We start from the raw sequence: 20,825 nt of genomic DNA, 5'->3' as shown, positions 1-20,825 counted from the left end.
GGTACACATATGCGGATTGGGCTGGAGACAAAGTGGATCATAAGTCCACATCCGATGCATGTCAGTTTCTTGGACGATCCTTGGTAAGTTGGTCCTCGAAGAAGCAAAATTGTATTGCTCTCTCTACCGCAGAAGCTGATTACATTGCTGCTGCTAGTTGTGCAACTCAGTTGTTATGGATGAGGCAAACTTTGAAGGATTACGGTATCACCTATAGACATGTGCCTCTTCTGTGTGATAATGAAAGTGCCATCAATATTGCTGAGAACCCCAAAGATCATCTCCGCACCAAACACATTGATATTAGGTATCATTTCTTGAGAGATCATGTTGAAAAGGGTGATATTCACATTGATCACATTGGCACAGATTTTCAACTAGCAGATATCTTCACCAAACCTTTAGATGAAGCAAGGTTTTGTCGACTTAGGCGTGAACTTGGTATCTTCGAGCTTGACAATATTATGTGAAATCTAGTACCCATTCATGCATGAATATAATGTCTTGTCATGATGTAGGCATATATTTAGGGGGAGGCATTCAATTCATGAATATTCTCACCCTACTTAATGCATAAAAAGAACCAACACTCTCAAAGTTACCATGGTTCTAAAACTATGGTGCTTTAACATGATGGAGTAGTGACTATGCACTCAAAGTTCAAATCTTTCTGTGTCATGTCACGTCTACTCATACATGGTGGCATTAGCCACCGCTTGTATCACTCGACCAATATTGGAATAGTAAATGGCTATTATTGATTGAGGTAGGGTATTAGTTACTAAATAAATAAATTTTTACTATGGACGGTAATTGTCTTCTCCTCATCATGATCAGCAGCACATACACTTACACCTTGCCTCTTGTCAAAATTCTAGCGTCGGACGTCCGTAGGTTCCGAACGTCCGTGTGGTTCTTCAATGCCGGTCGTCCGTAGGAATCCGGACGTCCGTAATTTCTTCTCTGATTGACATCGCCCGGTCGTCCGACCTATCCGGACGTCCGAAAAATCCCCTCTGGCTCCCTTAGCTGGCCTTGACGCCGAAACGTCGGATGTCCGTAAGACTCTGGACGTCCGAAAATTCTACTCTGTTACACTCCATACGGTCGTCCGGCCTATCCGGACATCCGAAATAACCTTTTTGGTACAATCAGGCCGGACATCCGAAGCTTCCGGCCGTCCGTAGAATCATCTCTATCATCTTCCATTTTTCTGGCCCCGACTCCGGTCGTCTGTAACCCTCGGTCGTCCGGATGCCTACTCGACTCCGGTCGTCCGTAGGCCCCGGTCGTCCGGTCATTTTCACCGGCCCCTATATATAGTGCACGGTAGGGTTTCACAACTGTTTTCTCATCTCCTCTCCACTGCTTCCCCACCGCCGCCGCCGCTCCTGCCTTGTGGCCTCTCGCCGCGGCCGCACGCCGCCGTGCCCCTCATCGGGGCTCCTCTCCGCTCGGGATCTGCTTTGTGGCCTTCGTCCTTGCCGCGGCTCTGCTGTCCTGCTTGGCTTCGCTCAAGCCCCGACGGCCTCTCTCTCTCTCTCCGATTGTTTGTGTTGGTCCGGTCGCCCGTTTCCTCCGTGCTCCTCCTTGGTAGGCCATATCTTTCCCCCTTATGCATCTACTCCTCGATCTATGGAGGGGTGTTGATTTGTCTCCTCTTTCTCCCCTAGGTCATGATGCCTCGGACGAAGAGCACAGCTCGCAAGCAAGTCGCCGGAGGGTCAGCTCGTCTGTCTTGTCGTGGTGGCTCCGATGAATCCCAGGAGCAGGCTCGTCCTCGAAAACATGCCATTCATCCTCCCAGCTCGTCTAGAGATTCCTCCTCGGAGGGGTCGGACTTTGAGGATGAACTTGAGGAGGTGGAATCAGCCCCGCTTGTTGGTGTTCGCGTCGCTGCACCCAAGTCGGGCACTCATCGTCCAACCTTTCAGCCTCCTCCTCCTCCTGTGCAACCCCATGGTGATGCTCGTCACATCTCAATTGAGCCTCCATTACCACTCGGCCGTCATGTTAAGCGTTTCAATGAGGTTCCCAAAGCTTCATATCTTAAATTGCATCACGATGTAGATCAATTTACTGTTGTTAGGGATTCTCAGGATAGTCGTTTTCGCACAAATGTCCAAGCCGACATCTTCACCATGATTGTCATCCCTAAAGGCTTGTCACTCCATGTCTGCATTGATCTTGAGCATATTCGCACTCATCCGGAGAAATATCCGGGAGCTATTGAGCTCATTGAGTCTTCCAATCTAGCTGCTCCTTTTGCATTTCAACATGATTTTAATCACGCTGCCATTCATCAATTCTATGCCACTTGTTATTTTGCTCCTGATAACACTGTCACATGGATGACCTCAGACACCGCACTCACAACATCTTATGCTCAATTTGTCACTGCCCTTGGATTTCCTGACACTGGGTTCAAAATCCACAAGGACGATCCCAACCATAGGCCCAAGGGCATTGAGGTCTATGCGGATCTTATTAGACCTATACCCACTTTGTCTGCCATTGAAAAAAAAGGGTCTAAACCAAGTCTCCATTTGGCGCTTTCCATTCAACATAATTTATCAGTGTATCATCCGCAGCATCTATCCCAAGATGGGTGACAAAGGCTCCTGCAGTAGCTATTGCCTTGATCTCATGCACCGCCTCTTTACATCTCCTAAAGGGAAGATAAATGTTCCACACTTTCTATGGCATGAGATCTGCCTTGCTAGCTTCCAGCACAAGAGGGCTTTTCCTCATGCCCCCTTTATTCAGGCTTTTATCGAGAGCGTAGCTCCTTTTCCCATTGTCCGCACTCATGTGCATGAGCGATGGGTCATTCCCGCTCACATGGCGGCTGATCATGTTCCTCCTCCTACCGCTACTACTCGTCGCACCGCCGCTAGTGTTCCTTCTCATGCTGCCCATTCCCCTTCCAGTTCTGCACCTTTTGGGCGCATTGCTCATTTTCTTGGGAAGGCTCACTCTGCCATGATGAAGATGTGCACCTTCCATTGCTCCCCACACCACGATGTTGTCACTCGCATGGTAACTTCCAAGAACGCTCTGAAGGCTCGTCTGAGAGACTCAGGAGTGTATGATGTGAGTGATGATGAGCGTCTTCCTGATGAGCCCCCTTCTGACTTTGGTTTCCCCTCGGGTCCTGAGTGGGCTGACTTCTTCGACGAGGCTGGTGGCAGTGGTGCTCATAATGATGATGATGAGGATGATCTCTGATGCTCTTATGTTTTCCCCCTATTCTCTATTTTTGGATATTTGATGCCAATGGGGAGTAGGCTCTATATGCATGTTCTTCTAGCTCATTATGTAATCGAACTTATTGTTATCATGGTGATTTAGGTTGTACTGAACCTACGTTATGATTTGATGAATCTATATGAAGTTTAATTCTTGATTATCGTGTGTATGAGATTTGGTTATATTGGGCATCATTTTGAGGGGGAGCCCTCGTCATGGTTTTAGTATCTATGGTATCACTTTGAGGGGGAGCTCACTCGTTGCTCATTCTTGATTATTGTTATTGAGCTCCACAACAAATACTTTCGATTACTATTATGAGTATGCATATGAGTTGCCATCAACTACCAAAAAGGGGGAGATGAAAGAGCAATCATGCCCTTAATCATATTTTGATGTTGATGACAACACATATGCTAGGGACTAATCATGTTTATCAAGTATATCTCAGGATTATGTCTCAGAGATCGTGTGCATGGATTATGACTAGGGACAAAAAGCATATAACTCAAGAATGGAGATACAAGACATTGACTTCATTTATGGTTTGTTCTTGAGTATAGGGATCCCGCACTATTAAGAGGGGATCGTTGGATCTAGTGAAAAACTTGCTCAAAAGCCACTGTTCTTATATCTTGCCTTCGGACATCCGGTGCTCTACGGACGTCCAGTCCCTCTCGGCTTCCCGGACGTCCGGCCACTTCCGGTCGTCCGGTGTTCCTTTACAGTATGATTTTTACGGATGTCCGGAACTTTTTGGACGTCCGTTACTTTCACAACAGAATCATATTTACGGATTTCCGGACTCTCCTGTCGTCCGTGCTCCTGATGTCCGGCCCGTCTCGGATGTCCGTGTCCTGTACACTGGGTCGTGGCTCACAGTTTCACAGCGGCCGGTCGTCCGATGACTGTCGGACGTCCGGACCTATTTGTGCCTCCGGACATCCGACGTTCTCCGGACGTCCGACCTATCCTGAGCACTTATGTTCCCCAAACGGTCACTTTTACTCACCTACTATATATATGCCCCCCCTTCCACGGGATAGGGTTGACCACTCACTTTGATCCTACCAAGAACACTCCTCACTCTCTTTCTCATTCACCTACACCAAATCCTAGATTCCCAAGAGTTCTAGGAGCATTTGAGAGAAGTTCTCCAATCAAGTGATAGATCCACTCCTTCCCCTTCTTTGCACCAAAGGAATTCGTGATTTGAGCAAGTTTTGAGCTTTCCCCCATCGTTCTTGTTACTCTTGGAGGTTGGAGACTCCTAGGCGGTAGGAGTCATTCGAAGAGGAATCAAACTTTGTGATTACCCTCGGAAAAGTTTGTGAGGGTTTGGAGACCACCCTAAGGTCTACCACTAGTGGTTGAGAAACGCCTCCGTGGTGTTGTCTCAAAGGGAGAATAGGGTGAGCCTTCGTGGCGTTGTGTTCCTTCGTGGTAACATCCACCTCTCTAACGGTGACTAGCTTCCCTCCAAGGAAGTGAACATCGGCAAACATCCTCGTCTCCCGGAGTTGTGGTTATTTCTAATCCTAACTCTCTACTTGTGGTTACTTGTCTCTTTGCACTTATGTACATCATATTGTGCCTGCCTACTTACGTGCTTGTGTTACTTGCTTAGTACTTAGTACTGACTTGCAATTGTTAGGCTCATCTTCATATTCCGCATTATTGCCTAAAATTGCTAAGTAATAATTAAAATTTGTAATTGTACCGATTCACCATCCCCCCTCTAGGTCCATCTCGATCCTTTCAGTTGTGCCATGTAGTTTCCCACGCTTTGTATTCTTTCATTGCTGCTTTGTCTTGAACTGATATGATTTGAACCGTGTCTCTATTTTGATTTGGCAAGACAATGCAGTGACCATAGGACATAGATATATGTTTGTTTGATGCTTTTATTATGTACTAGTACTTGGCAATAGAAGACTTGGTAGTTTAATCCTGTCCACCTTACTAATGAACTGGTTCACCCAAATGAGTTACATATACTAGTACATGCTAAACTTGTTATGTGTCTGCTTGTTTCTTCTTTTAGAATGCTGACGGAATATTGGGGAAGAGTGCCTTATTAAGCAATGGTAAAGGAAGTAATGCATATAAGGTTTAGGATAGTGCCACATCCTTGTTGGTCTCCAACAAAGCTGATAAAACAGCTAAGGAAGATTATCTTGAAGACAGCGAGACAACCCCAAAGTCCTGTCTTGGTTTAGTGTTCGAGTTACTGGCCACTACCGCTTGCACAAGCTATTCAAACTCACTGTCTGAATCAGTTCGGTTTCTTGAGTCTCAACTACAAGCTGAAAGACATCGATCAGCTGTGCTGCGAAAAGAAGCAGAAGGACTGCGGAAGTCCCTGGAGCATTCAGATGCATACTTTCTGGTGCAACAGCAAGCATTGGAGGATTTTAGTGCCAAACGGGACAAAGGTAATCAGCTTGCTAAGCTTATTGCCAGCATGGTGGATACCCAGGATAACGTTCCTTGAGCTCTTCTGAAGTTGTTTCAGTTATGCTCTTGTTTTGCTGCTGTGTTTATTTGCACTGGTGGCAAATTTTGACGGCCAGTGTATGTAATATGCTGCTTTGTTCCCTATATTTGCGCTGGTGGCGAACTTTGATGCCAAGTGGATGTAATATGTGTAATAGCGGTAATAGGCTAGCCTTAATTTCTTGCTTATTTATTTCCTTATTGTCTTGTTTAGTTGTTTGCTTGTAGTCACTGCAGTTCTTTTTCTGTGTTTTTCTAGTGGCCACAATAGCCTATTTTTGGTAACTAGGCCAAAATAATCATGGCAACACACGAACTGATGGGCCTCCTGCAGGCCGTATGATCGAAGGGCCTTCGTTCGGCCGTAGGACCATTAGCCTTCTATACAGGTCGTAGGATCCATCGGCCTTCTTCTATACGGGCCTTAGGGATCAATGGGCCTTCTGCGGGCCGTAGGGTCCATGGGCCTTTTACGGGCCGTACGATCCATGGGCCTTCTACGGGCCGTACTTTCCATGGGCCTCATATGGGTCGTAGGATCAATGGACCTTCTACAGGGCGTATCATCATTTCGCCAATCATGGGCCGTACTATTCATGGACCATAACGGGCCGTTAATAGGCCGTATTTGATACCTCTATGAAAACAGCCCAATGGTTTTTTTACATGAAAACGGCCCAACATATTAACGGTCCGCAAACGGGCCGACTGTAACGATGGGCTGAATTTGGCCCACAAGCAGAAAATGACAGTACGGGCTGTATGTAACCGAATGCTGCAAGTGAGCCCAAGAATCAATGGGCCCTGAGAAGGCCGAAAGATAACTTGGGCTGGAAACGGCCCAATGCAATAACGGGTCGTTAATGGGTATAAAGTGATACACTGTTCATTATGGGCCAGTTTCACCACGGGCCGTTAATGGGCCAAGAGTTACAAAGGTCCTCATATGGGCCGAAAGAAGTCATGGGCCACACATGGACCGGAAGTTAAAACGGGCTGAATCATATTGGACGGCCCAGATGACGCTACTGGGCCTAATTGGGATAGGACGTAACGGGCCCTGGGTTAGTGGGCTGTAAATGGGCTATATGCGAACATGCCGTTAACAGGCTTTTCGTGGGCCGGCCCGCCACCTTTTGACCAAGTGTCACCGTATCATAGGCGCCTTCGGTCCAATGAGCAGATGACATCTGTCCCAACGGTGAGCCGACACGTGTTTCCTCGAGCCAATGATGATTTTACACATGGAAAATCCCCATTGGTCGGGGCTGTTAACGGGTTATCGGATCCAAAACCCGACCCCATAGCTTAACGGCGTTCCGTTATGGTGGATGCCACGTGTCAGTCACCCTTGACGAAAGCACTTCTGTGACGCGCGATTTATCGTCATGGAAGTGGACACTTCCGTGATGATAATTTTGGTAATGTCATGGAACACTTCTACGACAGCACAGGTATGACTATCTTGATTCTGACATAAATTTGTCATGGATGTACATGCATGACAAAAAACGCGACCTACTGTGACAAACACGTATCATCACGGAAGTGTATTTTTTTGTAGTGTTACTTCTTGGAGAGTGGTGTCTCCTAGATTGGCTAGGTGTCACTTGGGAGCCTCCGACAAGATTGTGGAGTTGAACCAAGGAGTTTGTAAGGGCAAGGAGATCGCCTACTTGGTGAAGATCTACCCTAGTGAGGCAAGTCCTTCATGGGCGACGACCATGGTGGGATAGACAAGGTTGCTTCTTCGTGGACCCTTCGTGGGTGGAGCCCTTCGTGGACTCACGCAGCCGTTACCCTTCGTGGGTTGAAGTCTCCATCAACGTGGATGTACGATAGCACCACCTATCGGAACCACGAAAAAAACATCCGTGTATCCAATTGTGTTTGCCTTCTCAAACTCCTCCCCCTTACCTTCATATGCAATTGTTTTACATTCCGCTGCTATACTCTTAAATTGCATGTGTAGGTTGATTGCTTGACTTGTGCTAAGTTGCTAAAATCTGCCAAGAACTAAAATTGGGAAAAGGCAAGTTTTTTATTTGGTCAAGTAGTCTAATCACCTCCCCCTGTAGACATACTTTCGATCCTACAAGTGGTATCAGAGCTTTGGTCTCCATTTGCTTTGATTTCCATATCTTTTGGTAGTCATAGCCTTGGTTTCACAATCTACAAGAGTATGGCGTCTAGCGAGGGAAATTACCACCACAGAGGTCCTTACTTTGATGGTACTAATTTTGCTAGTTGGAAGCATAAGATGAAAATGCATATTCTTGGACATAACCCTGCCGTTTGGGCTATTATGTGTATTGGCTTGCAAGGTGAATTCTTTGATGGGAGAGAACCGAACCGTGAAGCTACCGCGGAAGAGTTGAAGATGCTTCAATACAATGCTCAAGCTTGTGATATCTTCTTCAACGGATTGTGCCCCGAAGAATTCAACAAAATCAGCCGTCTTGAGAATGCAAAGGAAATTTGGGATACTTTGATTGACATGCACGAAGGTACCGACTCCGTCAAGGAATCCAAATTGGATGTGCTTCAAAGTCAACTTGACAAGTTCAAAATGAAGGATGGTGAAGGCATCGCTGAAGTGTACTCTAGGCTTGCTCTCATCACAAATGAGATTGCCGGCTTAGGAAGTGAAGAGATGACCGAGAAATTCATCATCAAGAAGATCCTAAGAGCCTTGGATGGAAAATATGATACCGTGTGCACATTGATCCAAATGATGCCCAACTACAAAGATCTCAAGCCAACGGAAGTCATTGGAAGAATTGTTGCTCATGACTCAAGGATAAGGAGGAGCTCCACAACAAGTCAAGTGGTGCTTACAAAGCCTCATGTGAAGCTCCCACATCATCAAGTGAGAAACAAACCTTCAATGAAGAATTGAGCCTAATGGTGAAGAACTTCAACAAGTTCTACAAGAGTAGAAGCAAGGAAAGAAGTTCGAAGACAAGGTCCTACAATGACAAAAGATCTTCTAGTCGTGAGCGTAATTGCTACAATTGTGGAAGACCCGGACACTATTCCAATGAGTGTACGTCTCCCTACAAAAGAAGAGAAGATTCTCCAAAAAGAAGAAGTAGAAGAGAAGAATCACCATCTAGAGAAAGAAGGAATAGAAATGATTGCTGTGAACAAAGAACATCCTGGAGAAGCAAGGATTCGGAAAGAAAGGACAAGTCATCAAAGGGCTACAAAATACAAAGACATCAAGCTCATGTTGGTGAATGGGTATCCGGCTCTGACTCCGACAATCACTCCGAGAGAAGCTATCACTCCAACTCCGAATATACTCAAGATGAAGGTGTTGCCGGTCTAGCACTTGTGTCAACCAACTCCTACGACATATTTGACTCACCAAATGAAGGATTTGGAATATGCTTCATGGCTAAAGGCCCAAAGGTATCACACCCCGAGTATGTTGATTTCAATTGTGATGAAGATGACTTGTTAGGTGATGATAATTTACTTGTTGACAACTCTAGTGATGAATACTATGATGAAACGTCAAATAATCATGCTAATCAAGATAAAATGAATGACAATGATATGGAGAAGATTGAGCTCCTAACTAAAGAACTAAACACTCTTAAGTTAGCTCATGAAACTATCTTAGGAGATCATCGAGAACTTTTAATGACTCATGAGAAGTTACGCTTTGAAAAGCTCAACCTTGAGCAAGACCATGAGTTTTTAAAGGCAATCAATGATGATCTTCGCAAGAAAAGTTCTTCTTACATTGCCAAGCGTTTACTCTTATCTACTTACATGCCTCAAGTCAAGTCTAGTAACAAGAACAAGAAAGATTCTTCTTCTAGTAGTAACAATAATCATGCTAAATCCAATGTTGTTGCTTCTAGTAGTTCTCTTGATTCCACTAGTGATTCTCTTAGCCAAGTTACACTTGAGCAAGAAAATAGCCTTTTGAAGGGAATTATAGAGAAAGGTGTTTACAAGAGCCTTGCCGGGAGTAAGCAATTCGAGGAAATTGTACACAAGCAAGGAAGGCACCGAAAGAACCAAGGTGTTGGTTTTGAATGAAAGTTCAATGACAATGGAGTTGAGTGGGAAGAAGATCAATACCCCAAGACGAAGTTTGTTCCTCAACAAGAGAAGTATGATCCTACTTCTTTCAAAGGGACACAAGCTCAAGATGATCTTCCACCATCAAACCTCAAGCGAAAAGGCAAGGACAAGCTTCAAGAGGAGATTGATGTATTTGAAGAAGCTCCTAAGGCCTTGGTCAAGTGGGTTCCCAAGACTTCATCAAGTACGAATACAACTCCAGGATTCCCATCAAGATTATGTGGGTCCCGAAGAAGAAGAACTAGAGAGTTCTTGAGGGTGACTCCGCCAACATACTTCACTCTTATCATTTTGGTGAGAAAAAGTGCAATCAACTTCCACATCTTGCACTAGTTCATGGAGTCACAGCCCCTCTTGTTGGTAAGACAAGGGACAAGGTAACCTAATGCATTCATGGACATCATCTTGTGTGTGCATCACTCTATGTCTATGGATATCCTTGTTTGTTCATTGTGGGACTAACCCGTGTAGGTATTGAAAGCGCAACTCACTCCAATGGATTGCTCCAAATGATCTACATCAACATTGAGTATCCACATCTTCAACACCTACATAAAGTCATCATTGACAAAACCCAAAGTTAGTTCAACCCTCTTAGGGGGGATCTCACATCTAGGGGGAGCTTTACTCTAAGAATTGAGCTAAAGCAGCTCTAATGGTGTGAACACAACAATGCTTTATGTAAAAGTGGCAACCCCACTTGTGCTTAAACGATGAGTATGACCTATGATCAAATGTTCTCATTTGACTCCTAAGTCAATATACTCATATATAGATGACCTAGTCATCGCCAATTGTTTGATAGATGCTAGAATTGTTTGTGCATGCTTTGTCACATATTTCATTTGCCATTTTATTGTGTGAGCATGTTGGTTGCATATTTTACTCATTCGAGGACATTCACTTGTTGTTTTGATTGTTTGGTTTCTTTTTCCAAGTGGATGTACAAGAATGCCTAAGAACCTTCTCTAGCTATCTATGCTTTTATTGTCTCAAACTATATTCATACTACATGAAAAAGTTTGATCAAGTCAGATTCTAACCACTCTGTGTGAGGAGCACTCGGAGTCCCCGATTCGTCATAGACTTAAACTTCTAAAACCTCTTTGTGCGTTTCGGTCTGACCGATTCATCCATTTCGGTCTTACCGAGATCACTAAGTTGATCTAGGATTTCAACCTCGGTGCAACCGATTAGAACTTTTCGGTCACACCGAGTTGCGGTAACTGCTTGCAGTTTTGCATCTCGGTGCCACCGAGTTGTTCCACTCGATCACACCGACAGGGTTAGGCTATATATACTCATGGGTCAAATTTTGGAATTTTTTCCAAAACTCTTCACCCGCGCACAGCCTGCTCTGCCTCGTCGGGTCTCCGGATCATCCTCCCTGTCGCCAGTGTCCTCCCGCCGTTGGTCTCCGCCGCTGTCAACGGCATTCTGCCCTACCGTTGCCGCCGTAGCAAGTCCACCGCCGAATTATGGTATGGACTTGAACTTTGTGCTATTCTTAACTTCGATTCCTAGCACATTGCATTGTCATGAATCTTGCCACGTTTGAAATCATGCTATCCAGCGAAAGCACTTCGTAGATTAGAGTTGATTTGAAAATTTAGGGTTAGGTTTCCGCTGAATTCATCTCGGACCGACTGAGTTGTAGAAATCGGTTTCACCGATTTGGCCTAGGCCATTGCACATGTGATTCTCGGTGTGACCGAGAATTGCAAATCGGTGTGACCGAAATCGATTCTTTCTGAAACCCTAGCAGTCTCGGTGGCACCGAACTGTCACTCGGTCTTACCGAGTTCACTAGTTTAGGTTCCAAAAGCTACTTCGGTATCACCGAGTTTACAAATCGGTAGCTCTGAAATGCTTTCTGTGGAAAACTAAAACTAAGTTTTTGACTCAATTATTTTGCAAAAACCTCTATGCTTTGTGATGCTCATATTCTACCTCATCTACATCTATTCACAGGGTCTGCTTTCAGTGAGTTTGCAGAATGTTTGATCAAAGTGATAGCCAAAACAAGTTAGAGGAACAAGCTCATATGAGTGAGGTCACTAGCCCTCCAGTACCTCAGATGAGGGTAGCAGGAGCACACCCAGCAATTTGCCAAAAGCAGCCACCAGAACAAGGAAGAAGAAAACCTCAGATTCTGAAGATGAGGACTATGTGGCTGTTGATGATGAGGCCACTTCTAAGAAGAAGGTGCTAAAAAGGGAGTCTGCCTTACCTGCTGCAATTAAGCCTGGAATGAATACCAAGGCTCCTGCAAGAAGAGTTCCAATGTCTAAGGCCAGAGCCTCTACTCAAGTAACTTTGGGATCTGAACCCAAAGAACCAGTTGTGGCTGAGAAGAAAAGGAAAGAAAGGGTCAAGAAGACCACGGCCTGAGTAGTTGGGAAGCCCTCAATGATGGTAGAAGAGGAAGAGGATGTTGTACCAGCATCTAAAGCTCAAAAGCTCATGGGAGATGCTATCAAGTCAGGGGCTGCTCCATCAAAGCCCAAGTCTGCTCCCAAAGTTCCATCACAAAAGACTGCACCCAAGAGGAACACCAGAAGTATTCCTGCATCAGAGAAGAACAAGACCCCAGTTCCTGAAGCTGCTGAAGAAGATGAAGATTCTCTTGTTCTGTGAAAATTGAAGCCCAAGATTCCTGACCACAACGATGCTCATCTAGTTGCAGAAGACATGCATATCAGAAAGGATGCTGGATTGAGATTGTGGACACAATCAGATCCTTATGCTGTGAGGAGAAGGACAACAGTTGACTACAAATTTCACACAAAGGAGCAATAGGACTTTTATGAAACTATTTTGCTTGACAAGAAGCCCATTGTATGTGACATGAGATGGATCAACTGGGAATACATCAAGGAGAATGAAGAGAACTTCCCAGGAGTATATGACAGCTTCAAGGCTTGTGGAGTTGATGACTTTGTTGCCCAGAAGCTCACCAAGTGGAATGATGAGCTCATCATGCAGTTTTACTCCACAGCTCACTTCTACCCAGATGGGAAAATTGTCTGGATGTCTGAAGGTACTAGGTACCAATCCACAGTTAAAGAATGGGCTCAGTTGATAAATGCCCCAGAGGAGAATGAGGATGACTTGGACATCTATGCCAAGAAGAAGAAAGACCACAACACTATGGCACACATGTACAGAGAGATCCAAGATAAAGCTTTGGAAACTCACAACCTTGGATCTGTACACTACTTTTTGTTTGGTCTGCCTACAATCAATTGGATCCTTAGGCACACATTGCTGCCAAAATCAGGTGATCACAAGATGATCAGAGGTCATGCTATTAACTTGCTGCACTTGTTTGATATACCTCAAAAATTCAAAGTCATGAGTCTGATTGTGGAAACAATCAAAAGGACTGCTGCTGATCAGAAGAGGAGTTGTGAGTATGCTTCACACATTCAGGAGCTCATCAACTCAAAGATGGGCACAAGCACATATCTTTTGGATAAGGAGCATCTACCCCTATACCCTGAATTTGAAGATAACACTGTTGAGATGAATGAGGAGGAACCATCATCTATGCAAGCTCATGAAAAGAGGGAGAAAGCAAGGGTTGAGAAAGCTGCTAAGATGCCAACTGCTGAAGAGGCATCTCAAGTGTTCCTGAAGAGCAAGCAAGATCAGCTTGGCTACTTGATTGCGTCCGCCTTGAGGATTGAGAAGGGCTTGGCCACCCTGACTCAAAACCAGGAGAGCTTGGAGAGAATCATAGAGCAGAAATTCTATGCACTTGATGTGAAGGTCACTGAGATCCAAACTGCAGTTGAGCAACTTCAGGAGGATGTGGAGGAGAAGAAGGGCAAGTCTACTACAGATGCATTTGTTAGAGTGCCTAGATGACAGAGATCTGTTGCAGTGCCTGTTCCAGATACCAGAGCTACATCATCTGCACCAGCTACAGCTTCAGTGCCACCAGCTCCAGCAGCCACTCCACCAGCTCCAGCTACATCAACTGATGCTTTTGTCCTTGGAGTCATCTCTACACCACCTCATGAAGACCAAGCCTGAGAGTCGTTTAGCACTATGAATTTTTTGTGAACTTTTTGGTAACTTGTTGCCAAAGGGGGAGAAAAATATATAGATCATAGGCTTCGAGAGAGAGTGTTGCTTTTGTTCTCTCTTGTTTTTGGTGGTTGAACTTTGTTATTTGTGTGTTTTCTTGATACATTATGCCTTTGTGAGATACTTGCTTGATCATGTGTTTGATCATATGCTATGCTACTTTATGCCTGTTGGATGATATTATCTCTTATATCCTCATATGATCATTCACTTTGCTTGGTGATGAGTGCATGTGTTCAATCATCATCATTTTGAGCGCTCCACCAAGATGTATGTGACATGGAAGAGTAACCCATGATCCTAACTCATTGTGCATTTGCAGTCCAAAACAAATTTTAAATAACGCACAAATTTAGGGGGAGCTCTTGCTTTTCACATACTTCTCAAAGCGACAATGTTTTTCAATCTTATTTTCATTTGTCGAAGCTTTGATCTATATGTTGTCATCAGTTACCAAAAAGGTGAGATTGAAAGTGCAACTATCCCTGGGTGGTTTTGGTAATTCCTAACAACATATAGCTCATTGAGCTAATGCTATTTCAAGATAAATATTTCAGGAGCTCAATGATTGGCATGGCATGGATGAGAAAAGTGGATCCCTCAAAATGCTAAGGACAAAAGGATTGGCTAAAGTTCAAAGCACAAGACTATACATTTTCTATTTTAGTGATCCAAGATCACATTGAGTCTATAGGAAAAGCCAATACTATCAAGGAGGGATGAGGTGTTGCTTAATGAGGTTCTTGCTCAAAATGCTTAGTGATATGCTCCAAAGCCCTCAACTACTTTCTCACATCCACATATGACCCAAACCAAAAGTCCAACTCGGCCCCACCGATTCTTTCTATCCGGCGCCACCGAGTTCAGATGTCATAGCCACTGCCACAAACCCTAATCAAATCGGTCTCACCGATAGGAATCTCGGTCTCACTGAGATGGGATTGTAATCTCTCTGTTTCCCTTCGTAATGTTTTGGTCCAACTGAGATGAGAGATCGGTCCCAACGATATTGCAATGCAAACTCTCTCTTTCGCTTTCGTAACGTTTCGGTCCAACCGAGATGAGCGAATCAGTCCCACCGAGTTTGCCTGACCAACTCTCTGGTTAGCTTATTACCAAAATCGGTCTCACCGAGATTACGTTATGCCCTAACCCTAACCATATCGGTCCCACCGAGTTGACATGTCGGTCCCACCAAAAATCCTAACGGTCACATTATTTGCTAAATCGGTCTGACCGAGTTTCACGATTCGGTCCTACCGAGATTGGTAAGTTGTGTGTAACGGTTAGATTTTGTGTGGAGGCTATATATACCCCTCCACCCACTCTTCGTTCGGAGAGAGCCATCAGAACATGCCTACACTTCCAAAATACATTTTCTGAGAGAGAACCACCTACACTTGTGTTGAGGTCAAGATATTCCATTCCTACCATATGAATCTTGATCTCTAGCCTTCCCCAAGTTGCTTTCCACTGAAATCTTCTTTCCACCAAATCCAAATCCTATGAGAGAGAGTCGAGTGTTGGGGAGACTATCATTTGAAGCACAAGAGCAAGGAGTTCATCATCAACACACCATTTGTTACTTCTTGGAGAGTGGTGTCTCCTAGATTGGCCAGGTGTCACTTGGGAGCCTCTGACAAGATTGTGGAGTTGAACCAAGGAGTTTGTAAGGGCAAGGAGATCGCCTACTTCGTGAAGATCTACCCTAGTGAGGCAAGTCCTTCGTGGGCGACGACCATGGTGGGATAGACAAGGTTGCTTCTTCGTGGACCCTTCGTGGGTGGAGTCCTCCATGGACTCGTGCAACCGTTACCCTTCGTGGGTTGAAGTCTCCATCAACGTGGATGTACGATAGCAGCACCTATTGGAACCACGACAAAAACATCCATGCCTCCAATTGCGTTTGCCTTCTCAAACTCCTCCCCTTTACCGTCATATGCAATTGTTTTACATTCCGCTGCTATACTCTTAAATCGCATGTGTAGGTTGATTGCTTGACTTGTGCTGAGTTGCTAAAATCTGCCAAGAACTAAAATTGGGAAAAGGCATGTTTTTTATTTGGTCAAGTAGTCTAATCACCCCCCTATAGACATACTTTCGATCCTACAGTTGGTTACCAAGTTTTTTTATCCATCTCACATAAAGCTACTAATTGTTTTTTTCCTCATATATGGTTGCTCTTAAAATAGAGCAATTTTTCTTTAAGTTGGCAAACTAAAATATAAACTACAATCATGTAAAATTGGTTACTCTATAATTGTCTAAAATAAATGAATCCTAAGTTACCGTTTACACGGTTGTACGGTAAAGCATGATGTACTATGTAAACTAGATGATACCCGACGCGTTGCTGTAGGAATTTGTAGTATTACATATGAATAAAATTTATAGTGATAAATAATGATATGGAACCTTTTATAGAATTTGCAGTTTTAAATATATGTTTTTGAACCTTTTATGGAATGGTATGAGAAGTCGGTTTCCTAAAAAATCCAAAGAAAAGTTGTGTATTACTGCCTAATTAGAATGCATCGCTAACACAGAATAGAAGGAACGTATAGTTGAGATGCAACCTAATACCCATTTGAGAGAATAACCAAAGGTGTACAAAATGGCATGATTCCTGAGTAGGACAACATATACACTCCATTTAGTCACACCTTTTTTAATAGGATTTCAGCCAGCATAGAATAATTAAACCAAATGATGATCAGAACATGCCATACTTGATCCTCTCAGCAAGGATGTACCTTTTCGACTATGAGTGTCATCAAACTAGAACAATCATATAATGAGATATTGTAACCACATAAAAGAATTATTCTTACATTTGTCAAGAGATGCTATAGATTTGAAGACATAATATCCGAAGTGCTTAGCCTTACAAAAGATCGATTGATTGTAATCATACATGCACATGCTTGAAACTTAACATCAGTTACTATTCCAGCATCTATCTCCGAATGAAAACATATCAGATAAACAATAATTAGAGCTCCTTGCTGTTGGAAATATTAGCACCTTGTCAATTAATCTAATTCACGAGTGGACAGTAAGTATGGCAAATCACAATATGCACATCATATCAATACCTAACCATGTGAGCACGTACAATACATATAATGGAGACATCTATGAACACAACTTATAAGGCTAGCACATGAATGAGTAAATGGGAGATGAACAAATCATACCCTCAGGTTGGCCATGCCAACGCAGCGGCGGAAGCAGCAGCCTCGGCATCATCCATGGCCTTCTTCTTCTTGGCGGCGGCGACGACTATGGTGTTGATGAAGGGGAAGTAGTGAAAGCAAAGGAGGACGAAGAAGGGGATGGATCGGGGGCAATCGCCGAGACGCTCCCCAAAAACCTTATTGCCGTCTCCCGGCAGGATCTCGAACGACAGGGTTTCGAAGGCACCTGCTCTCCTAACCAACCGTGCACACGATCATCAAGATGGGGTCATTGTAAACAACACAAAGAGAGGAACAATAGATGACAGTTAGGGTTATGCGGGAGGGAGTGAGTTAGTGTTCACTCCATAGGTTAGCGCCTCCTTAGACAGGTCGTCAGGTAGATGGGACTGGCTTAGGCCCACGACCGAGTCGACGCGCCCCCGAGAAGGGAGTCGTCATGCCCCGAAAGCAGGACAACCCATGGTCGACTCGTTAATTAATTAACCATTTCTGACTTGCAAAAATAAGGCACGGCTCGTTCCGCAACCCACGACGTGCGTGGGGCGGGGCGGCGGAGGAGGAGTGCGCGTATACCACTCCCCTTTCCAAGACCCCAATGGCAAGTGGTAGAACAACCCTTATAAAGGGGTCTCAATTCTCTTCAACTAGCAAGATGGTACTAAACTTTCCACCACCTCACATGCACCTAAATGGGGCTTAGAAATTAACTAGCGATTGTTGTTTTATATGGGCCAAAACCCATCTATAATCCAACACTTCCCTCCCTTTGGATGAAATACACGTACCTCCGGATGCCTAGAAACGATCAAACAAAATCTTCTATTTTGAACACCTACAGTAGAAGAACGACAATGGTACCACTTAGGTATTAGATCGATCTCATGTTACTGTGGAATAATACAGTCATGAAAGAACAGATTGAAGATGAACCGCACTATGTTATATTCTCTGATTCTACAAATCATAGGAAAGCAACAAAAATACCAATATGATTTATACTAATGCGTGTGTGTGAGAGAGATGCAAGACTGTAGTGGCAGGTAGTACATGGTAAGTTTCATCTATTTATTCCTTCTAGAAAAATACATAAACTAAAAAGTCTTTTCACCATCTAGTGCTTCTAATCAAAACCAACCAGGCCGGAGAGATGAGCACGATCCATCGTATCACGATAATGTAGGTGAGAGAGACAGACCAGACTTGCTGCGGAGGAAGTGGAACATTAGGCTTCCTAGTACCAGACACAAACAGAGCTTCCGAGTCAAGCTAACTCGAAAATTTTGTTCAGATCTAAGGATATAGAGAGGAAGGAGAGCCCCCACCTTTGGTGCAGTTGATGTTGGAGGAGGACGCTGACGGCGGCACGTGTTGCCCACCGGGAGCTCTGGTGGATGCCGGGGTGCGTGGCTTGGGGCAGTGGAGCCTACGGAACTTGGATGTAACTGGTTGTGTGCTTGCTTGTTGCACTAATTCTCCTTCGCTGCGATTTGTGTCGTTCGCGCATAGTAACTTGCTGGTCCACGCGTGCATGCATGCAGCTCTCGCTCGCGCAAATCGCGGCTGGCGTGGCCAGTACCTGGCTAATCAATCAGATCGATTGACTGCTCTTTCCAAACTTAATGCTGACATGGCAGGAAGCTTACATGGACAATGTGCATGTTGAGAGAATTTATAGTAGTGGAGATCAATTTCTTATTGTAAGTTATATAGCTCATTCAAGAATTATTCCACAAAGCTCATTAGTTAAATTTTGGACAATTGTACTGCTATAATACATGAATAATATTTTCACTACAATAAATTCAATCATACAGCAAAAATCTGAATAAATGAATAATAAAGTGCATGGCCAACAGCGCATTGTCTTGCAGTTTATACTGCCAACGAATGAGCCAAGCACTCCCTTACAGAAAAGGAAAACAGCCTTTTCGTCAAACAGGAGTTATGCCATGAAGTACTAAGAATCAAACTGATATGGTAAAAATATCATCAAAAATTCAAACACGAATCATCACACTAACACGGTAATTAATAAGTCATAGGTAACTTAGCATGGATTGAAAATAGCAGTCTGCATAACTATTTGCACATATGATAAGTTGAGCTCTTAACGGGACTAGCCACTACGGGACACCATGTCTAATAACTCCTTCATGACAAAAGGACAGCTTGCTACCAAATGCTTGAAACCATCTGTTGCCATGGCAGCTTGCAGAACATTCCGTGGAGCCATAAACTCAACACAAGCTTCTTTGAGATCCTTGCAGTGGTGTTGCTCTGCCAAAACCAGTGTTGTTGCAACAGTCTCTACGTCAATGCACTCAGACAATTTACTTTCACACATCACCTTTAGCCTATCCAATCCATATCGATCCGAGGCAACTAGCAGATGCTGCAGTTTTGCAGGTTTGCTTTCTTTGTAGTGCTCATCGACTAGCATGGAATCTGTGTATATGAAGTGAAGAAGAGACTCAAAGATTTCAGGGTCGATGTCGTCGATTTTGATGCACTGTGTTTCCTTCTCCTTCATCGGACCAAAGAGCTCCGCCTTGAAAACCATAGACCGCGCCGCCAACAAGCACCTGTGAGCTTTGAACAATTGGCCACCCACACTGAATGTCACATCTGCTCCCTGTCCATCCTTCCGCAGTTGCCGGAGCTGGTCTTGTAGATTCGATTGCGGAACTGCAACAGTGTTCCTCTTAACCTCCGTGCGAGATTCTTTTATCACGGTGAGAACACAACGTATGATCAAGTAGCCATTGTTGGACCGCGACAATGATTTCAGCTTCGATTTCTCAACGAATTTTGCATGGCCCTTAAATGAGTTTGCCTTAGAAAAGACATGGTCTATCTCATCGAATGTGGTTACTTGGGCCTCGACGTATTTCTCCAGCATGTTTAAGGTAAACTTAGTCCTCACACAATGAGCGTCGTTCGCTTGGATGACACGTTGCAGAAAGGCCGACGCATAGCCAGCGTAGTCCACTGTCCACCCATCCGGCCAGAAACTGATAAACCATTTGAAGCCAGCTACGCTGAAGTGGCTGGAGAGAACGTACTTGCTGACACCGATGCCATCAAGCAACCGGCAATTGGTCACCTCGAAATCATGCTGCGTGGTGAAGCTCTCCGTCAAGCATCTGGACGATGTCTTGGGTAGCTGGCCTTGGTTAACTTCAGAGGTGGAGTTGTTGGCCATGGTGAACAAGAATGCAACGGGTATTGCAGGCTTGCAAAGGACACAGAACTTCCTGTGACAAAATTCAGATTACAATCCAACAAACATGAGCTTTAAACTGAGATATCGACAGCTTCCAACAGGTGAAATCAGGCCTTCAAGGAAAAACATCCCAAGTTTTAAATAGGGAAAGAAACTAAGATCAGAACCAAGCCTCACCTTGGTGGTTCAAGGCGAACGGACAGAGGCGCGCGGTGGTAGAAAAGGCGACGGAGCTGCTGGAGGACGGTGCGCCGAGGAAAAAGACTCGACAGCCGAGGGCGCGGCGGGCAAGGCACAACCACCTCGCCAGGAGACGACAGCAATCCCACACGCTGATCGGGTCTAACCGGCGGCGAGCCCGCAGGTGGCGGTGGATGAGAGGAAGAAACCCCAGCCGCCGGCGTGCCTTGGAAGCGACGGGGAGTAGTCGACTAGAGGCGCACCAGACGGGTTTAGAGATGCTACTT

General features: G+C 44.6%; 1 protein-coding gene across 1 annotated transcript; it reads right to left on the bottom strand.

Moving 5' to 3' along the window:
- Positions 1–19,251: 19,251 nt before the first annotated feature.
- Positions 19,252–20,337, bottom strand: LOC119368402 (BTB/POZ and MATH domain-containing protein 2-like). Its single transcript, XM_037633675.1, has one exon. It carries the CDS (start codon positions 20,335–20,337, stop codon positions 19,252–19,254), a length of 1,086 nt encoding a protein of 361 aa, XP_037489572.1.
- Positions 20,338–20,825: the final 488 nt, after the last annotated feature.

This window comes from Triticum dicoccoides, chromosome 2B (assembly GCF_002162155.2).
Source record: "Triticum dicoccoides isolate Atlit2015 ecotype Zavitan chromosome 2B, WEW_v2.0, whole genome shotgun sequence".
Lineage (NCBI taxonomy): Eukaryota > Viridiplantae > Streptophyta > Magnoliopsida > Poales > Poaceae > Triticum > Triticum dicoccoides.
Note: the sequence above shows the minus strand (reverse complement) of the source record. Positions and strands in the feature narration are given on the sequence as shown.

Coding starts and splice junctions, on each gene's coding strand:
- LOC119368402 (XM_037633675.1), bottom strand. CDS start 20,337: ATGGCCAACAACTCCACCTCTGAAGTTAACCAAGGCCAGCTACCCAAG.